This window comes from Cannabis sativa, chromosome 1, assembly GCF_029168945.1.
Source record: "Cannabis sativa cultivar Pink pepper isolate KNU-18-1 chromosome 1, ASM2916894v1, whole genome shotgun sequence".
Classification (NCBI taxonomy): domain Eukaryota; kingdom Viridiplantae; phylum Streptophyta; class Magnoliopsida; order Rosales; family Cannabaceae; genus Cannabis; species Cannabis sativa.
The window spans coordinates 7,129,064-7,147,340 of record NC_083601.1 but is presented as its reverse complement, the minus strand read 5'-3'; the positions used below and the strand labels follow the sequence as shown (position 1 = coordinate 7,147,340).

Here is an 18,277-nt window from a genome sequence, read left to right as displayed (position 1 = left end):
GGATGCATGGAGTATGCATCGGAAGGGACCGATATTGAACTTTTACTTAGATTTAATTAAACTTACCGTAAAATCTATTCAAGTCAATATCGCCTAGTTGATCCTAGATCAAATGATCTTAATCCTGTTATGATTAGGCTCAATCTTGAAAGGCTATTCGTGTTCCTTGAATTGTTAGTTAAGCCTACTTTTAGGTCAGGGTGATACGTACTTTTTGGGAACACGGTAGTGCAATTGAGTGGGAGCGCTAGCATAAACATGGAATCTATAGCTTCTATCTGGCGAATAGTAAGCAAAGGATGATCACCTTCGAGCTTGACCAAACGAAAATAAATGGTGGAGATCTCATTTCACATAAGCTGAAATATCATTTATACGGGGTCAAGTGTTTTAAGGATAAAATACATAGTAGGGTGTTACGGTAATTTAATCCCTTTACTGTGTAGATCATTCATATAGAGGATAATTGATCACATTAGGATTATAACAATGGATAACTAATGATGTGTCTATATGGTGAAACATATAGAGCATTCTATATACTGAGAGTGCAATTCTAAGTTCTATGCGTGGATTCAACGAAGAATTAATAAGTTAGTGAATTTTAGTAATAAATTCTTGATCTACTTATTGGAAGCTCGGTTATATAGACTCATGGTCCCCCCACTAGTTGAGATAATATTGCTTGTAAGACTCATGTAATTGGTTTTGATTAATCAATTATAATTCTCAAATTAGACTATGTCTATTTGTGAATTTTTCACTAAGTAAGGGCGAAATTGTAAAGAAAGAGTTTTAGGGGCATATTTGTTAATTATGATACTTTGTATGGTTCAATTAATAAATATGATAAATGACAATATTATTTAATAATTATTTATAGTTATTAAATAGTTAGAATTGGCATTTAAATGGTTGAATTAGAAAATTGGCGTTTTTGAGAAAATCAGATGCAGAAAAGGTAAAACTGCAAAATTGCAAAAAGTGAGGCCCAAATCCACTAGTATAGGGCCAGCCACTTTTGTAGGAAATTTAAACTGATATTTTCATTATTTTAATGCCAAATAATTCAAAACTAACCCTAGTGGAATGCTATAAATAGATAGTGAAGGCTTCAGGAAAATTACACTTAAATTTTCTATTTTTCCTTCAGAGAAAAACCTGAGCCTTTCTCTCTCCCTATCTTTAGCTGCCACTTATTCTTTCTCTCTTCCTCTTGAATTTCGAAATCCTTAGTGTATGAGTAGTGCCCACACACAGCAAGTGATACCTCAATCATAGTGAGGAAGATCGTGAAGAAAGATCATCAGCAAAGGAGTTTCAGCATCAAAGATTCAGAGAAAGAAATCCAGGTTCAGATATTGATAATGCTCTGCTACAGAAAGGAATCAAGGGCTAGATATCTGAACGGAAGGAGTCATTATATTCCGCTGCACCCAATGTAAGGTTTCTTAAACTTTATATGTGTTTAATTTATCGTTTTAGAAAGTTCTTATTTAGGATGTTAATAAACATACTTGTGAGTAGATCTAAGATCCTGGTAAAATAATTTCCAACACTTATTGCCCTAAACCCTAACTCATCTATTTACCTCATACATATTTACATAAACAAATAGTATTTATAGCATGGCATCACACATAACACATACATACTCTAGATGCTTGCATACTGCCTAAAATGGAAAGCGGTAAACAAATGATCACACAAACAGTAAAGTATTTACTCTCAATACTTACTGCACCATGAGTCGAGCTTATCTCTGACGACGAATGTACATGTTCGGCCGGTCTACAGGAAGTTTAAAAACCTTGGCGCTCTGATACCAAATTGTAACGCCCTAAACTGTTAGGCACGCTACCCAAAAACTCTCAATGAAACCCTAATCCCCTAAACTGGGATTACTAATCAAAATAGCGCAGAATTTAAACTTTTACGATAAACAGAATGTAAATAAACTTGTAATATATTTAAACTTTTAAAATAGTTGGGATCCCAAAAATATTTACAAACTTATTACAAGTCTTTTCTTTCTAGCCGACCTATGCGGCAAAACGGAATTCAAAAGTTCAACACTGATAGACCCATAACCCGCTTGGTCTGAAATGGCATGAACATGTACATTCTTCGCCCTGCTCCAGAAACTCATGGCCGATCAGCTAATGTCTTACCCTTTCCTGCACAGTAGAGCACCCATGAGCCAAGCCCAGCAAGACAGTATAAACCATAACAATAATAATATGCTCATCATACTATTTGATAGATATACCATTCACATACGTCTGTATGACACAGACCTAATTATTATACCAACATTCCCATTTATGTCTACGTGGCGTAGACCTATGTGTTGCGCTCACACATCTATTTAAATCTACATGACGTAGACCCACGTGCTGCTCTCACACGTCTAAATACATTAAGGCCTTAGAAGTGGTTCATCTCGGTTATGAGTACTGAGTCCAACCTGATTATGCCTTGAGCGCATAATCCCTAAATCTCATTTCAATTAACATGGCATGGCATTTATACACATATATCACTAGGGTAATAACCCTAGGCTATTAGATCGTTCCTATTAGGGTAATAACCCTAATCCCGGTTACTAAACATTCATGCATATCATTCTCAACATAAGCGCCACTGCGCATACTCTACGTGCTAATCACTGTCTTACCTGTTGTCCCGCAATAGTAGAGATTCCAAATCCCCGGGTGCTCCTGACCAAGTGCCGGTAATCCTAGTCACAAAACCGGGATTTACACAAATAGGGTTAATCCCTAAATCCACTTCCACAAAAATATAAATTTGGCATCCAAATCACAGATAATCACATAGAGCTCGAAAAGAGCTTTCCAACGGTATAAAGAACGTCCCAAATGGAGTCCCGAGTTAAAAGTTATGGTAAAAACAAAAACTTAAAAAAATTAACAATCTGCCATTATCATGGTCGCGACCATGGTCGCAACCACTGGGTTTAAAAATAAGCCAAACTTACCCCCAAATCAACCCAAACATGCATATATCTCAAAATCATGAAATAGAGCTGCTAGCATATATCAAAGAATCAAAAACACATATCCCATGCATAAAAATCCCATAATAAAAACCAAGAACATGCAACCTATCATCATTATCATCAAATTCATACTTTCAAACCTATAATTCAGCAACTAAAAGTAAGGTCAAGATCATAGAAAATTACCTCAAAATCACAACAAAGCAAGAACAAAGATTTTCTCCCAAAATTAGCTTCCAATCAAACCAAATTCCTCATAAATCAAGCTTTGAAAAACAAGAGGGTAAGAGAGGGAGAGGGAGAGGGTGAGAAAGCGAAACAACCAGAAAAATCCATCTATTTCCCTCAAAATTCTATTTAATTCAATGTAAACCAAATATGGTCAAATGACTATTTTGCCCCCTAGAGCTTAAATACATATATACACCCTCACAAGGGTAATTTAGCCATTTTATGCATAAATAATTCACAATTAATTTTAGATTATCACTCATCAAATAAAATGCCAATTAAATCAATCCAATTTGCATTTCGGGTCTGAACCCGGTTCGGCCCGAAATTCCCGATTGTGACTATACCACGCCAACCTGTCAGAACACACCTGAAAAGACAACATAGGCACAATATATAATAATATAGTTCTATTAAGCACGTAATTAAATTAATTCCATCATTTTACCCTTCTCGGATCATAATTACCAAAATGCCCCTAGCTTACCAACGGGGTCTTAACATATTAAAATTCATATAATTTCACATATATTGAACTATATAATAATATAATTCCTCAATTATTCATAATTATCTAGTTAGGGTTTTACTAATCCATTTCTTAATTCCGGGTATTACATGAACCCTCTTATGGCCACACCTAAAGCCATAAAAAAATACTTGAATTTATTTTCTAAATCAAGTTCAATGTGGGTAACTGTACCTGGATTTGCCCGTTTCAACATGTGACAATACGAGGGGAGCAATGCAAAATTTTCTTTAGCTGTTCCTCTAATCAAATTTTGAGCCCATTGTTTTCCTTTCCATGCTTTCCAATAACTAACTTGAACTTTCATTTCCTCACGCATGAATCCTGCAAGGCTTCTTGGGTTAAGTGGGTCCTTACTATTCTTAAAGTGTCCCTGTACACGAGAACCAATAACGCGACTGGATGCTTGTCTATGATTGGCATTTCGGTTCATTAATGAGCAACTGTGAAGACTATGGTATTGTCGAATGACAAAGAAATGTGAATCTTTCATCTTTGTAGCACGCACTCTCCATAAGCGATTTTTACTGACACAACGAACCTCCTTTATAGACTTGTTTGATTTGGTTGTTCGCATTTCAAATCTCCCATTAATGGCAATGATGCTAAGATAATAACTCAATTCATCCTTACTCACAAAGTGTTGACCCACTTTCAAATTCGATCCATCATGTCTGCCACTATCCTGACTTGCTTCTCTATTACATTGTGCAACATTTCCCATAAACATATCATAATGTTGATAAGGGATAATTTGACCTCCTCCGAGTACAATGTCATTCTCAATTACATCATTATTTTCTTCAACTACTTTATCACATTCCTGAAGTTCATTGTTACCGCTCTCATGTACAATATCATCTGGTGTGGGATTAGAACCAATGATGCCTTCACCACTCTGAGGTATATCTTCATTCGGGACATAACTTGGATCATTCGGAACTTGATCTATTATATGACACCCAAAATAATTATCGTAAAAGCTTCTATTATCAAAAACATCATTACCAGTGAGTTCATTACCATCACCATCATCATCATTGACAAACTTTGTCTTTCCTTTATCATTATTCTTTTTACCCACACATATAAAGGAATCACTTCTTTAACTTTGTACAACTCTTTCAATAGATCCTCCACATCAGAATCACCACAAATCTTACTTGGTGCCATCTTGTTGAATGTTTCACCTGCCACCTTATGAGTTATTTCAATTTCATACAAATTTCGATCAACACCTATTTTTTCATAGACTTTATTCACTAGTTGATGAAACTTGATACACGATCAACCATAAATCCCTTGTTGCAACCAGTACCAAACCATTCCCAAATACGATTATCGACAATCTTCCACTCACCATTATAGTCCATGCATACAAAGATATGATCCATACCTGTCATAAAGTTAAAGTTTCAAATTTACAAGTGTAAAGTAAGAATATCAAATCACTTAGCTTATAGTTATTTTGAAGCCATTTAGATGCATTTAGAAATACATGTTGGAATCCAAAAATTAGTAGAAAGCGACCATGTTAGACCATGTGCGACCATGTACGACCTACATGGTCGCATAGTATAATTTTCTAGTTACATCGAGCGACCATGTGCGACCATGTAGACCATGTACGACCTACATGGTCGCATAATGTAGTTTTCTAATTACACTGAGCGACCATGTGCGACCTACATGGTCGCATAATATTTTTTTTGTTTTCACTAAACGACCATATGCGACCAAAGGCGACCAAAATTGGTCGCACATGGTCGCATATGACAGGTCATCTTCAACCTCGAACTGGAGTTATTTTCACACCAGTGTTTTTTTTTTTTTTTTTTTTTTTAAGAATAACCTAAATTTATGCTTTATATTGCTATATAACTGTAAAATAACAAATACCCAATCATTAAACTTGAGAGTAAAGTTAGTTACTAACCTTTACAATTGTTGGATGGAATTTTCATTTCCTCTTTAAGGGTTTCTTGAATTTTTTAGGTTAAATGTGCATGAATACCATTGAAGAAGAAATACTTAAGTAGTGCTATGAAGATGAAGATAAAAACTCATATGATAATGAAGAACTCAATTGAAGATGAAGATGAAGATGAAAAGAGGTTATGGGAGTCCAACCAAATCTATTTTTTTTAATGATAAAGAAAAATTAATATTAATTGTATTTATTATATTAATTATTATATCAATTTTAAAAGAAGGCTATTTTACTAATTAAAATATTTGAAAAGTCATTTTCCTAATAAAAGTTTTCATAAAGCCTATTTTGTCAACTCACTCTATAATTTGGTAGATATCAAAGTTTGGGAAGCATGTTTTAGTACATAAACAATCACTAAAACAATAAAATTGAATGAAATTAGACAAAAGTCCTTAAATCTAACAATCTCAATAGTTCAGGGGGAATTTTTAACGGCAAAAAAAAATTCAGGGGTATAATTTGTTATATGTCAAAGTTCGGTGAGAAAAATTGCTAATTAGCTTAAAAATAAATAATAAAAAAAAAAATAGCAATTGGGGGGTAAAAACTGGCCATCAATGAGGTCGATCTAAGATTCTTGTACTGACTACCAAACCGACGCCACCGATCCGAAATCCGAAGACACTGACTCAACTGAATTTCAATCCAACTATAATTTTAGAAAATCTACTCTGCTCTTAAACTCAAATTCCTAATAATGTGACTCAAAATAGGAAAGATTAGAAAACAACAATCTCACCCTCAGATCCACACTCTGCAAATTTGATTCCAAGCCATGAAAGGTCTCAACTATGCCGATTTCAAAGGTCAGCTAACTGTGAAGATCGCAGCCTTTCTTTTCATATCCCTAACATTCTTCTACGTGGGAAAGCATTGGTCCGATGGCTACCAGCAGCTCGTCTTCTACTCTACCACCGCCACACCCACACCCGCCACTACTACCCAAACTTCTTCGGTCTCGATCTCTCCCAATCACAACAAGTCGTTTAATATCTCCTCCATTATTCCTGAGAATTCAGTTCCGCTGGTCTCTGAGCCTCCAGCGGTGCCTCTTCCGCCTCCATCACCTGAACCTATTCAGAGGTTTGGGATTGTAGACGAAAATGGGACCATGTCGGATGAGTTCGAGGTCGGGGAGTTTGATCCGGATGAGGTTGTGGAGAATTGGGGGATTGGAAATGGAACGGAGGTTGTGAATGACGGGAATAATGGTGGCTCTCGTAGAGTTCGAGTTAAAAAGTTTGAGCTGTGTTCAAGCGATAAGAGGGAGTATATACCTTGCTTGGATAATGAGAAAGCCATTAAAAAGCTCAAATCGACGGAGAGAGGTGAACGATTCGAACGACATTGCCCGAAGTCTAGTGAGGTTTTGAATTGCTTGGTTCCGCCGCCTAAGGATTACAAAGCCCCAATACCATGGCCAAAAAGCCGCGACGAGGTACTTTTCTTTGTTTTTTACTTACTGTCAGTGTTACTACTAACTTCATGAGTTTGGCCCTATTGACAATCGAATTGAATATAATACATTAGTATTGAATTTGGGTTCTTTTTAAGTAATTTATTTATCTTATATGGCTCATAATTATAGAGATTAATGCTATGCATATAGCTATGGATTCAGTGAAATTTTCAATTAATGGGGTTAGGTTTTGATGTTCATTTGCTTATGCGTGTGTGAAACTTTCAACATCGATAATTTGCTTTTCATTTTAAGTTTATACAGTGTTTGAGCTTTTCTTTTTCTTTTTTTTTCTTTTTTTTTTTTTTGAGCTCTTCACAAAGACAATATATCGCCCCTTTTGCAGGTTTGGTTCAGCAATGTACCTCATACTCGTCTGGCTGAAGACAAAGGAGGACAAAACTGGATCTTTCGTGTGAAGAACAAATTTAAGTTTCCTGGGGGTGGTACACAATTTATACATGGGGCAAACGAATACTTGGATCAGATGTCTAAGGTTAGTACATTGTCTTCTTAATTTTTGTTTTAAAAAGTGATATAAAGATTGAAGAGTAGGGTTTTGTCCAAATATTTCATGAAAATGAAATATTTTCGAAGAACAAAACAAAATGGTAGAGGTAAGGTTCACCTAGTGAACATGTAAAGCGACTGTTGTATCTGTTAGATTGTTAAATAATATAGATTTCTGAATTTTGAAAAATTTGTGTTTTGATACTGTAACTTTGAAGTAATCACATTGATCTCCTTTCCTTATTAGCCATTAATGCAGCTATAGTTAATGTTATTTTTTATTTTTCAACAAAAGAGGAGAACATTGTAAGAAGAACTAATGGTATTAGTTTTTGAAAACTTACAAAGATTAGATGTGACTTTCCTTGACATTAATGAATTAATATTGTCTGCCTTTTGTTTGTGATATACTTATGACAGTTTAGTAAACTGTAATCAGAGAATAATTTATAAAATAATCTGAAACATTATTTTATTATGTTTACTGAACTAAAATTGAAATTATTTTATTTTGTTTCCATAACTAAGAAACGGAATCAAAATGCTTTAATTTGGCCAAATTGTCTTTTCTTAAATAAACATTTAGTTATGCATTGTTTATTAAATGAAATAGATTTTCGAAGGATAGAATTGTATTTAATTTTGAATATTTAAAAATGAAATAGAAAAAGAAAGCACCATTACTAGTAATGTCATTTCTCAACAAAAAATAGATAGGAGAAGCTTTTCCATTCCTTTCTCCTTAATTTAGGTGGGTCCACCCCAATTCTCAAGTAAATTCTTTGGAATTTTAAACATACTTTTTTTTATTGAATTTAAACTAAATTATAGAACAGAACTTTTAAAAAATGTACCCTGATTATGAACCATCCAAGTGCAGATGGTCCCTGAAATTGCATTTGGTCGGCATACTCGAGTTGTTTTGGATGTCGGATGTGGTGTAGCGAGTTTTGGTGCTTATCTACTCTCTCGGAATGTAATTACTATGTCAGTTGCTCCCAAAGATGTACATGAAAATCAGATTCAATTCGCTCTTGAGCGAGGTGTGCCTGCAATGGTGGCAGCATTTGCAACTCACCGCTTATTATATCCCAGTCAAGCGTTTGACCTAATTCACTGTTCTCGCTGTAGAATTAATTGGACTCGTGATGGTATGAATTCTTCTCATGCACTTTCTAATTCTCCTTTATATATAAGAAAGGAAAAGAAGAGGAATAGAAAAAGGATAGAACTATTTTGCAGACATTACTTTCTTTTAAATTCAGCCCCCTAAAAGTACACAATCTAAAATATTAATCTTTCCATGTTTTTGTTCTAGATTGTTTTAGTAAGTGGACCTTTAATGGTAGACCCTTTTTTATTTGTAAACTTAATATTTCATTCCTGGACAATCCTTGACACTTTTCTTTGACCAAAGAATGGTGGGACTGCCATGTTCATGTAAAGTATATGTTTCAAAGTTTTTTAAAATTTTATGCCAATATAGAATTCTAAAATATTTGTATATTTAACCACAATTGTGGAGAATTTACTAATTTCGTTTTTCTTTTCCATTGATGCACCTTCAATCCTTGGTGATGAAGATGGAATTTTATTGCTTGAGGTTAATAGGATGCTCAGGGCAGGAGGATACTTTGTTTGGGCAGCACAGCCAGTCTATAAGCATGAAGAGGCTCTAGAGGAGCAGTGGAAAGGTATAATCTGATATTATTTGCGTGTGTGTGTATATATATATATATTTATAATTAAATATGATCGAGTTGAATTACTTAGTTTGACCATTTCCTGATCATCATCTTGTAACCCAGAAACAGTATCATCCTAGGTGCTAACGGGGATTTTCACAGTCCATCTTTATTTTAAGCTTCATTTATGACTTCTGGTTTTTGGAACTCAAAAAAGGGTCATTCCTAGAAGAGACATGTAGGAAACGTGTCAATTGCTGATTATCTACCTACGGGTTCACAGGAAATAACTTTTTTTTATCCCTTTGTTTTGTGTGGTGTTCTTAACCCCCTCTTAGAAATGTTGAACCTCACTACTCGTCTATGCTGGGAGTTTGTGAAAAAGGATGGGTATATTGCTGTATGGAAGAAGCCAGTAAACAATGACTGCTATTTAAAACGAGAAGAAGGAACTACTCCTCCTTTGTGTGATACGACTGATGACCCAGACAAAGTCTGGTAATTTTTTGCTTTCTTTTCTCATCCAGTAAAATAAATATAATATTATCTTCTAAGCTGTTATTTTTTTCTTATCAGTTTCGGTCTTTGTGTTATTGCACAGGGGTTGAGCACAATTGGTATATTATGTGAGATTCTGCAGTATTATGTTCTTCTCAGGGCAAGTTGACATTTATCTTTTGTATCATTTAGGTATGTTGATCTCAAGCCATGCATTACACGACTACCTGAAAATGGATATGGAGCGAATGTCACCAACTGGCCTCAACGTTTGCAAACTCCCCCTGATAGGCTCCAGTCAATTCAATTTGATGCATATATATCTAGGAAGGAGCTCTACACGGCAGAATACAAATACTGGATGGATATTATAGGTGGATATGTACGTGCTTTACACTGGAAGAAGATTAAACTAAGAAATGTCATGGACATGAAAGCTGGCTTTGGAGGGTATTACATTTATCTCTTACTATATAAGTCTGCTGTGAACTATCCTTTTTATTGAATACAGAATAGAGAACTTCATTTATTGTCTTATGAATTGGTATATGCAGATTTGCTGCAGCCTTAAATGACCATGGTCTGAATTCGTGGGTGATGAATGTAGTTCCGGTTAGTGGGCCCAACACCTTGCCTGTTATATACGACCGTGGACTTATTGGAGTTATGCATGACTGGTACACTGCTCTCTTCTTTTTTCTTATTACTTTTGTTTTCTTCTACATTTTTTTCCTAATCTTACAATCCCAGCATCAATCCCTTTAGTCTAACCTTTCTTTCCCTCCAAAGGAATTTATACTAATGAAAAGAAATTTGGATTCTTCTCCCTTCCGTCCGTTGTAATTTGCATTTTCCCAAAAGATATTTACTTTTTTTTTTTTGCTGTTTTCTTTTAGGACAAAATAATGCTTTAATATCTGATTTATATACCATGTATCAGGTGTGAGCCGTTTGATACATACCCCAGAACATACGATTTATTGCATGCGGCTAGCCTCTTCTCTATCGAGAGAAAAAGGTAATCCATTTCAAATAGAGATTTCATAGTGATTTGTGGATAATCCTATCTTGCTCTGTTTTATTCATTTAATTTTATACATCAGGTGCAATATATCTACAATAATGCTTGAGATGGATCGGATATTGAGACCTGGCGGACGAGCCTATATTCGTGACTCACTCTCTGTCATGGAAGAGCTTCAAGAGATTGGAAATGCAATGGGCTGGCATGTAACTCTGCGTGACACTGCTGAGGGTCCTCATGCAAGTTATAGATTGCTTGTTGCTGATAAACGGCTATTACGCCCTTGAAGTTGAAGCAGTTTGGAACCAAATTCCGCTTTCTTTTTATACTCAATAGAGCATGAGATTGGCTACACTTAGGCTTCGAAGCAAAGACAATGCTTAGTGAAAGGGTAAAACTATTAGTCAAATTAAGTGAGATCTAAGGTGAAGAAAAAAAAATGCAACTTGTAAAATAGTACACATTTAGTAAAACTGTGTTTGATAGCTAGAGCTCCAATTTTATTTTATTTTATTTATTTTTTTAAAATACAAGTTTTTTCTGTTAAGTTCTTGATGAAGTGAATCGGAATTTCATTCTTTCTTCTTTATCGAGCTGTATGTATTATTCCCTATTGTTTTGTGCTTATAAAGTTTGTTGTTAAATGTAGTTCACTTTAGAATATATAAACATTTTTATAAGTGACTTTATTTATCCTATTATGAATACACTTCATCAGATAATCAATGTGGTCCATTTTAACTTTAAAAGCCTCAGTTCCTGTATTAAACTAAGAAAATAGGTCGTCCTAGTTAAACCTATTTCTCTCGTGTAAGTCCAAAAAGGCTTTGCTTTTTACAGTTGATAACATTGTTCATCAAGCAAAACAACCTCTTTTATTTCTTACACTTATACATATTAGAAATCGTTATACGTGAAGAAAAATCACACCGCTGTTTTTCGTCTATGTAACAAAATGTCCCTTTCATTAATCACGAGCATCCCAGTAAATTGTATTAAAGAGCATCCACTTAGCACATTTTTGACAAAATGCAAAGTTCAAAGAGCTCAATCACAACATGCTGTGTAAGATTCAGTTGCAATAAAACATTTTACTCAAAAACAAAACAGACGAGAAAAACAAATGTGGATTGAACAGCAGCTCACCCCATCTGTTATCTCCCAGATTTGGGCCTCCAGGATTGCTGGCCTTGATTAGAATATGTGGGAGCATAGTAACCTGTTGTAGGTGAATTGTTGTAATAGCCTTGGGACATAGTGCTCTGGTAGTGAGGTTGCACTTGTAAGTATGAGGTTGCCATCTGCGGCCTCGCATCAGAGGAAGGGTGTGCAATCTGTGGTCTCACATTTGAGTAAGGGTGCGATGCCCGTGGCCTCACAGTGGGGTAATGGTGTGCCATCTGTGACCTTCCATTAGTGTAAGAATGTGCAGTCTGTGTCCGAGTTGGTTGGAGATGGTTCCCACCTCTCCTTGTGTTTGGCGATCGTACATGCTCAGGGGCTTGCCAATTTGGCTGATATCCCCCAGCATTGTATCTTTGGTTCCTTGGAAGTAAAAGAAACGTTTGCTGTTGGACTAATGTGCTAAGAGCAGAAGTCTTGTTTACATTAGCTGACATAAGCCTGTTACGAGTTGATTGAATTGCTTCTGATATCCTAGCCAGTTGACTCTTGTTTACAGCCCTTGCACTATTTTCTGGTCGTTCAAAAGGATCTTCGATCTGATAAACCATCAGAATAATCGATGGCAGCAAGTCAAAAGAGGCAAAAGATGCCACCAAAAAAAAAAACTTTGACATAAAGACGGAACATAAATTTTAAAAAAAGAAAAAGGTAGAGATGAATTACAAATAAGGCATAGGTTTGAGGCAACCATCTTGTATTGCTTGCTATGTGCTCCCACTTTCCTGTGTACGGACTGATCCCCAACTCCGAGGCCCTTGAGCTTATGTCAGAAAACTGCAAATTATGGAATATCAATGTTGTTAAAGTGAAACCACAGTGCAAAGACAGCAAATACAATGGATGAGTAGTTCATCATTTCATTTTCTTAATTCCTGTAGCATCAAAATGGAATGACAACCTTTGCAAGGAATGACAAAAAAAGCTCAGACAAAGAACTTCGGTTGACTGCTCTCTGGCTGTCTGATCTGAATCTGGCTATGTTTGCAGTACATGTTTCAGATACAAGTCTCTCTGCATTGATCCTCATACCTGCACACCAGACCATGTCAAGGACTCCAAATTAGTCATTTCACTTGAATTAGTTAATTGGTAGTTCAAACTAAATTTTTTCATAAATGCCCATTAATATATATATATATACATATATTATGGGAAGATGTTTCTAAAACAATCAGAAAGACAGAAACACTAGGAAAGTTCATATAACCACTTCAGATGAAAAAACAAAAAAGACTAATAAATTACAAATAAGATAGCCATAGTGACCACTTAGACAATCTCATCCTGATAGCCTATCTACTAGTTTATAGCTTGTCAGTTATCAGCCAAGCATCATTGCAGACTGTTACTCAGAACATTTCTTTTTGTTTGAAAGACTGTTACTCAGAATATTTGATACTTTTTATTTCTAAATACATATCAACAATATTTGCTTCTCGTACATTATGTACGAGAAACAAATAATTGCTTCCATGTAATAACTTCAATAGCTCTGAAGTGAGTCTACATTAACATCTGTTTAATGCTTCAAGGTCTTGATGCGAGGACAAAAGAAAAGCTCACCCTCCCCCCCTCCCCCCTTTCCAAAAAAACCTATAAACCAAGTACAAAATCCATCATAAACATTGCTATTTCAAGAGTTTATGCTCTGCTTGGATCAGGACAATATAGCTCAGTTAACAAATATAAGGCAAACTCAAGAAACCTTTTTAAACTTTGTTGCTGGGATATATTGAACCTCAAATCCACTAAGATCCTGATATGATAAGGCACTCTAATATCAACAGCTAAAGGCTCCTTCCAAATAGTATTCAGAAATAATCTCTTATGCTGATCAATAATCCTGCACTGAACAAGGTTTTTTTGTGATTAAGAGGAAAAATACCTTGAAGATCATCAGTAATGTTTCCTGGATAAATATCTTTCAGCGGTGGAAAAATTGCAGGTTGGCATGTCTAAACAGAAAGAGACATACAAAAGATATGAGTGGAACTACAGCAACGGACATAATCATAGAGTATGGTAAATTAACCAACTACAGAAAATGCACGGAAACACGCGGAAGTAAATCCAAGTTAAAATGAAAGATATGTAGATGTATTACTTAGAGGATTCTACAGAAATGCATAGAAAAGCTACCAGCATTGATTACTTTCCATAGAATAGGTCCACATAAACCATCAGTATCAGTGAATCATAAATCATTACGCCATTCCTTGGTTAGTTAGAAAATGGGGGTAAAAAAATCCAATATAACTTAAAATTATTCTGACTCACGCATACTAAATTTAAAGATAAAGAATCACCTGAAAATGGAAGATCACAAGCAAACACAGAGAATATGAATTGAAAGTCCCACTCTTCGGATTATTGATATTACATGATTTCGCCCATTCCTTTACCTACAGAGACTAGAAGAATGCATCTTATAGAATGCCCTTTAACTTACAAGAAAAACAACTTGTAGCAAACATTAGGATTGTACCAGTAAAACCATATCACGAAAGCGGGTATCTATTTCATTAATCCAAAGCAAGAGTTTGGACTTCATTTGGCCTTGCAGATTGTCAATAGAAATATCACAAGAGATGTTCTGGATATTGCTTTCTACTTTTAAAATGGGAACTCTTGCATTGCGGATCAACTGCAACTTCTTCCATCCACCTGCAGATCAATTTTGATATGAAATAAATATAGGATAATTGTAATTAGGATGAATCAAACAAACTAATAAAAATGTTTTAATCCACCCTCCTGGAAAAGAAAGAGCAGGATAGTAGTCGAGAAAAGTCTTATGACTGACACATATCTTCATAATGATTTCTTCTTACAGATGACAATATACGTATAAAGAAATTCTAAGAACCATAATTAAAGAAAATACAACTCTACCTTTCTGTCTCATGGCCTTAGTAAGATCTCCAAGCAACTTCTGTCTCTGCTTTTTACCCGAAGATGAAATAAAAGAACCATTGGCCAGTTGAACAGATATGTCCAAGTCTCCCCAGCGAGTGAAGAGATTCGACACAAATGATCCAAATGGCTCCACGGTTGCACCTGTTTGTGCCAATTATGTTCATGAATCTGTGTCATTACTAACATTCTAAAACAAAAAAAAAACATATATGAGTGAAAATTCATTGTCAGAGTGAAAATTCCATCAACGTCTTGCTTTGATAGGTACCACCAAGAACTGCTGAAGAAGAAATCTTTATAAGAACATTTGATACTCAAGCGTAAGGAGCTTAACCTCATTTAAAAAATCTTCTAAATTTGGTAAACCAGCAAAGCATTTGTGGAAATTTAGAAAATACAAGTTTATATGGCCAAAACCATAAACACTATCAATAAAAGAAATAGATACATTGTTCAAAAATTAATAAATAAAAGAAACAAATACGAAGGAAATTCTTGCACTGCACCTAACGAATGAAAATTGTATAGTGAAAATTACAAAGCAGCTATAAGCTACTGATATGAGTTCTAATTTCCTAACAAAAATTCAATACATTCCTTCCATTTTTTGTTAAATGATAATGTCCATACGCCATGCATAAACGCTACCAATGGAAAAATCAAACTACTGCATTCATCAATTGATGTAAAACAACAGATACCACCACGACGTCCCAAGTTCCTGGAAATTACTCAGATCTCATAATCATCATCATCATCATAAAAATAAATAGATAATTTCCTGACAATGCCATGGAGAATGGAAAACTGATACTTTCCCAAGAGAGTAATTTGGCACACTGAAAATAGCGTAACCATAAAAAAAAAGAGTAAAACTCACCTCTCAAGCTCTGCAGAGAGTCAACAACCCTTCGAAACTCTTCAATTACTTGGAACCGTGCCACCCAATCATCATTCTTAGGCTTAACCAAATCCAGTATTTCCACTAGAGTAGGCTCCAAAACTCCATAACCCTTGGCACTCATCTTTTGCCCCTGCCAACTATTGAATATGCAAATTAAGTAGGCCAAACACCTCAAACACAGCATGACCTTCAAGAAATGACAAATGAAACTACAAACAAGTAGATACACAATATATACCACTCAAGGAGAAATTTCGATTACAACTTCTCGCTTTCATTTTCTTTTGTTCTTAATTTTGTTTTCAATCTTGATAAGGGGATGATAATAGCAAAATGTATTCTGAGAAAGGCAAACAGACCAACATCTCTATAATTTGCGCTTAAAGCAAGTATTGTACCAGTTAAGCATCGAAGAAATTTACAGAAAATAAACAGTTGAGGTTCATAAATCCAATTAAACCAAATATGCAATAATTGACCTATAAAATTCCAAAGCAAAAAAAGCCACATACTGAAACGAACTCTCTCCAAAAGAAGCATAAATACCTAAAATTGAAATTAACGAAAACCTACGATTAACCCAAAAATAAAGTATCCAGAATGAGAATGGTATATTACCGGAAGTTCAGACGGTATAAATTGGGCTCAGCAAGACTTGATTATCATTTCTTTAATGACTTTTAGGTACATTGCTATAAGAAGTCCACCATGTAAAAGACTACATATATATTTATATGTGTGTGTAGTTTCCAAGAACGTAGTAAAAGTTGAAATTGAGTAAAGGTTTTGCTTAGTGAGAAGGGTTTCTTTGTCGTACGATGTTGATGTTGATGACGACAGTTGTATGAACTATGAAGCGGGAAAAAGAGGATCAAACTGAAGTCGGGTCGCTGAGCAAAGGATCTTTAAATCCTTGCGTACTGTATTTTCTTGAGATTATGCCTTACACATTTTCGGCTATTTGCTATATACAATTCAAGGAAAAAAACTAGAACTAGTAGCTATTAAAAAAAAAAAGCTAATTAGTATTTTTATTTGTAAATTTTAACATGTATGAAATTTTAACTTTGTTGAAAATACTCAATGAACTATTAAAAGTGTTAGATTTAAGAACTTTTGTCTAATTTTAGTAAAAAAAACTAACATAAAAGTTCAGATGCATGATTTAAGTATATGTCAAAGTTCTAGGGGCATGATGATTTAGTAAATATCAAAGTATAGGGAGCATGATTTAGTAAATAAACAATCATTGAAATAGTAAAACTGAATGAAATTAAACAAAATTCTTTAAATCCAACAATCTCAATTGTTCAGGGAAATTTATAACGGCCAGAAAAGTTCACGGGACATAATTTGGTACATGTTAAAATTTTGGGGGTAAAAAATCCTAATTAGCCAAAAAAAAAAATAGCAATTTTTCGTCAAAACTTTCGATAACAATGTTTTTGTTCCCTAAAATATAGGACTTGTTAAAAAATTTCCATGAACTTTTACATTAAAAGAAATTTAGTCCTCTCTTAGGTTCTATCTCATTATTCTTTTTAAATACTGCCGTGTATTTATAAATTAGTAACTTTGCTCCCTAAACTTTGACAACTTTCAAATCGTACTCCCTCAAAATAAAAACGATAAAGATTCAACATCTTTTGTAGTAAATCTTAGAAAAATAATTTAGATTTTAAAAAAAATTATTTTTAATGATTAAAATAATTTAAAAAAATAAATTTTAAAACTAATTAAGCGATTTTAAAAAATATTTATTTTTTATTAAAAAAATCATTTCAATATTGAAGAAAATATATTAAAAATTCAATTTTGTAAAAACTAAATTTTACGGGAACAAACTTGAGTCTATTTTATTCTTCACAAAAAATGTAGATGTATTTAAGTAAACATAACATGTTTTTAGTTCAATTTCAAACTTTTTTTTCAAAACAATTTTATATTTTTATTGAATTTTTAATTATTTTTTTTTTAAGATATGAGTTTATAAATATAAATAAGTTTGATTTTTTCTTCTAAAAATCTTGGTTTGTTTAAATTATTTATTGGATTTTTAATAATTTTAGTTTGATTTATTAAGATACGTGTTTAAAAATAAAATAAAGTTTGAAATATTTTTTTTAGGAATAACTTAGGTTTTTTAAGTAAAATTAATAATTTTTAATTAATTTAACATTTTTATTAGGTTTTTTTTAATAATTTTTATTACATTTTTTCATATTTAATAGAATATTATAATTTTTTAAATTAATTTTTTTAATAAAAGGGGGCAAAATTTTGTATTTGTCAAAGTTCAAGAGATAAAAATACTAATTTTTAAC

At 33.9% G+C, this 18,277-nt stretch overlaps 2 protein-coding genes across 3 annotated transcripts; one reads left to right on the top strand and one right to left on the bottom strand.

Annotated features, from left to right (window-relative positions):
* Positions 1 to 6,288: 6,288 nt before the first annotated feature.
* Positions 6,289 to 11,596, top strand: LOC115705690 (probable methyltransferase PMT11). The gene is made up of 9 exons (XM_030633091.2): positions 6,289 to 7,210; positions 7,578 to 7,727; positions 8,622 to 8,892; positions 9,325 to 9,435; positions 9,765 to 9,924; positions 10,117 to 10,374; positions 10,479 to 10,601; positions 10,865 to 10,942; positions 11,028 to 11,596. Exons 1-9 carry the CDS (start codon positions 6,548 to 6,550, stop codon positions 11,233 to 11,235), a joined length of 2,022 nt encoding a protein of 673 aa, XP_030488951.1. The 5' UTR covers positions 6,289 to 6,547; the 3' UTR covers positions 11,236 to 11,596.
* A 287-nt stretch (positions 11,597 to 11,883) lies between these two features.
* Positions 11,884 to 16,926, bottom strand: LOC115705691 (protein HESO1). Of its 2 annotated transcripts, none has more exons than XM_030633092.2 (9): positions 16,572 to 16,926; positions 15,930 to 16,090; positions 15,026 to 15,190; positions 14,619 to 14,797; positions 14,440 to 14,535; positions 14,019 to 14,088; positions 13,032 to 13,162; positions 12,797 to 12,907; positions 11,884 to 12,669 (listed from the first exon to the last, which is right to left on the bottom strand). In XM_030633092.2, exons 2-9 carry the CDS (start codon positions 16,072 to 16,074, stop codon positions 12,103 to 12,105), a joined length of 1,464 nt encoding a protein of 487 aa, XP_030488952.2. In that variant the 5' UTR covers positions 16,075 to 16,090; positions 16,572 to 16,926; the 3' UTR covers positions 11,884 to 12,102. The 2 variants fall into 2 exon arrangements, with proteins under 2 accessions (XP_030488952.2, XP_030488954.2); XM_030633094.2 differs by having other exon boundaries at positions 15,930 to 16,083; positions 16,572 to 16,906.
* Between the last annotated feature and the right edge of the window lie 1,351 nt (positions 16,927 to 18,277).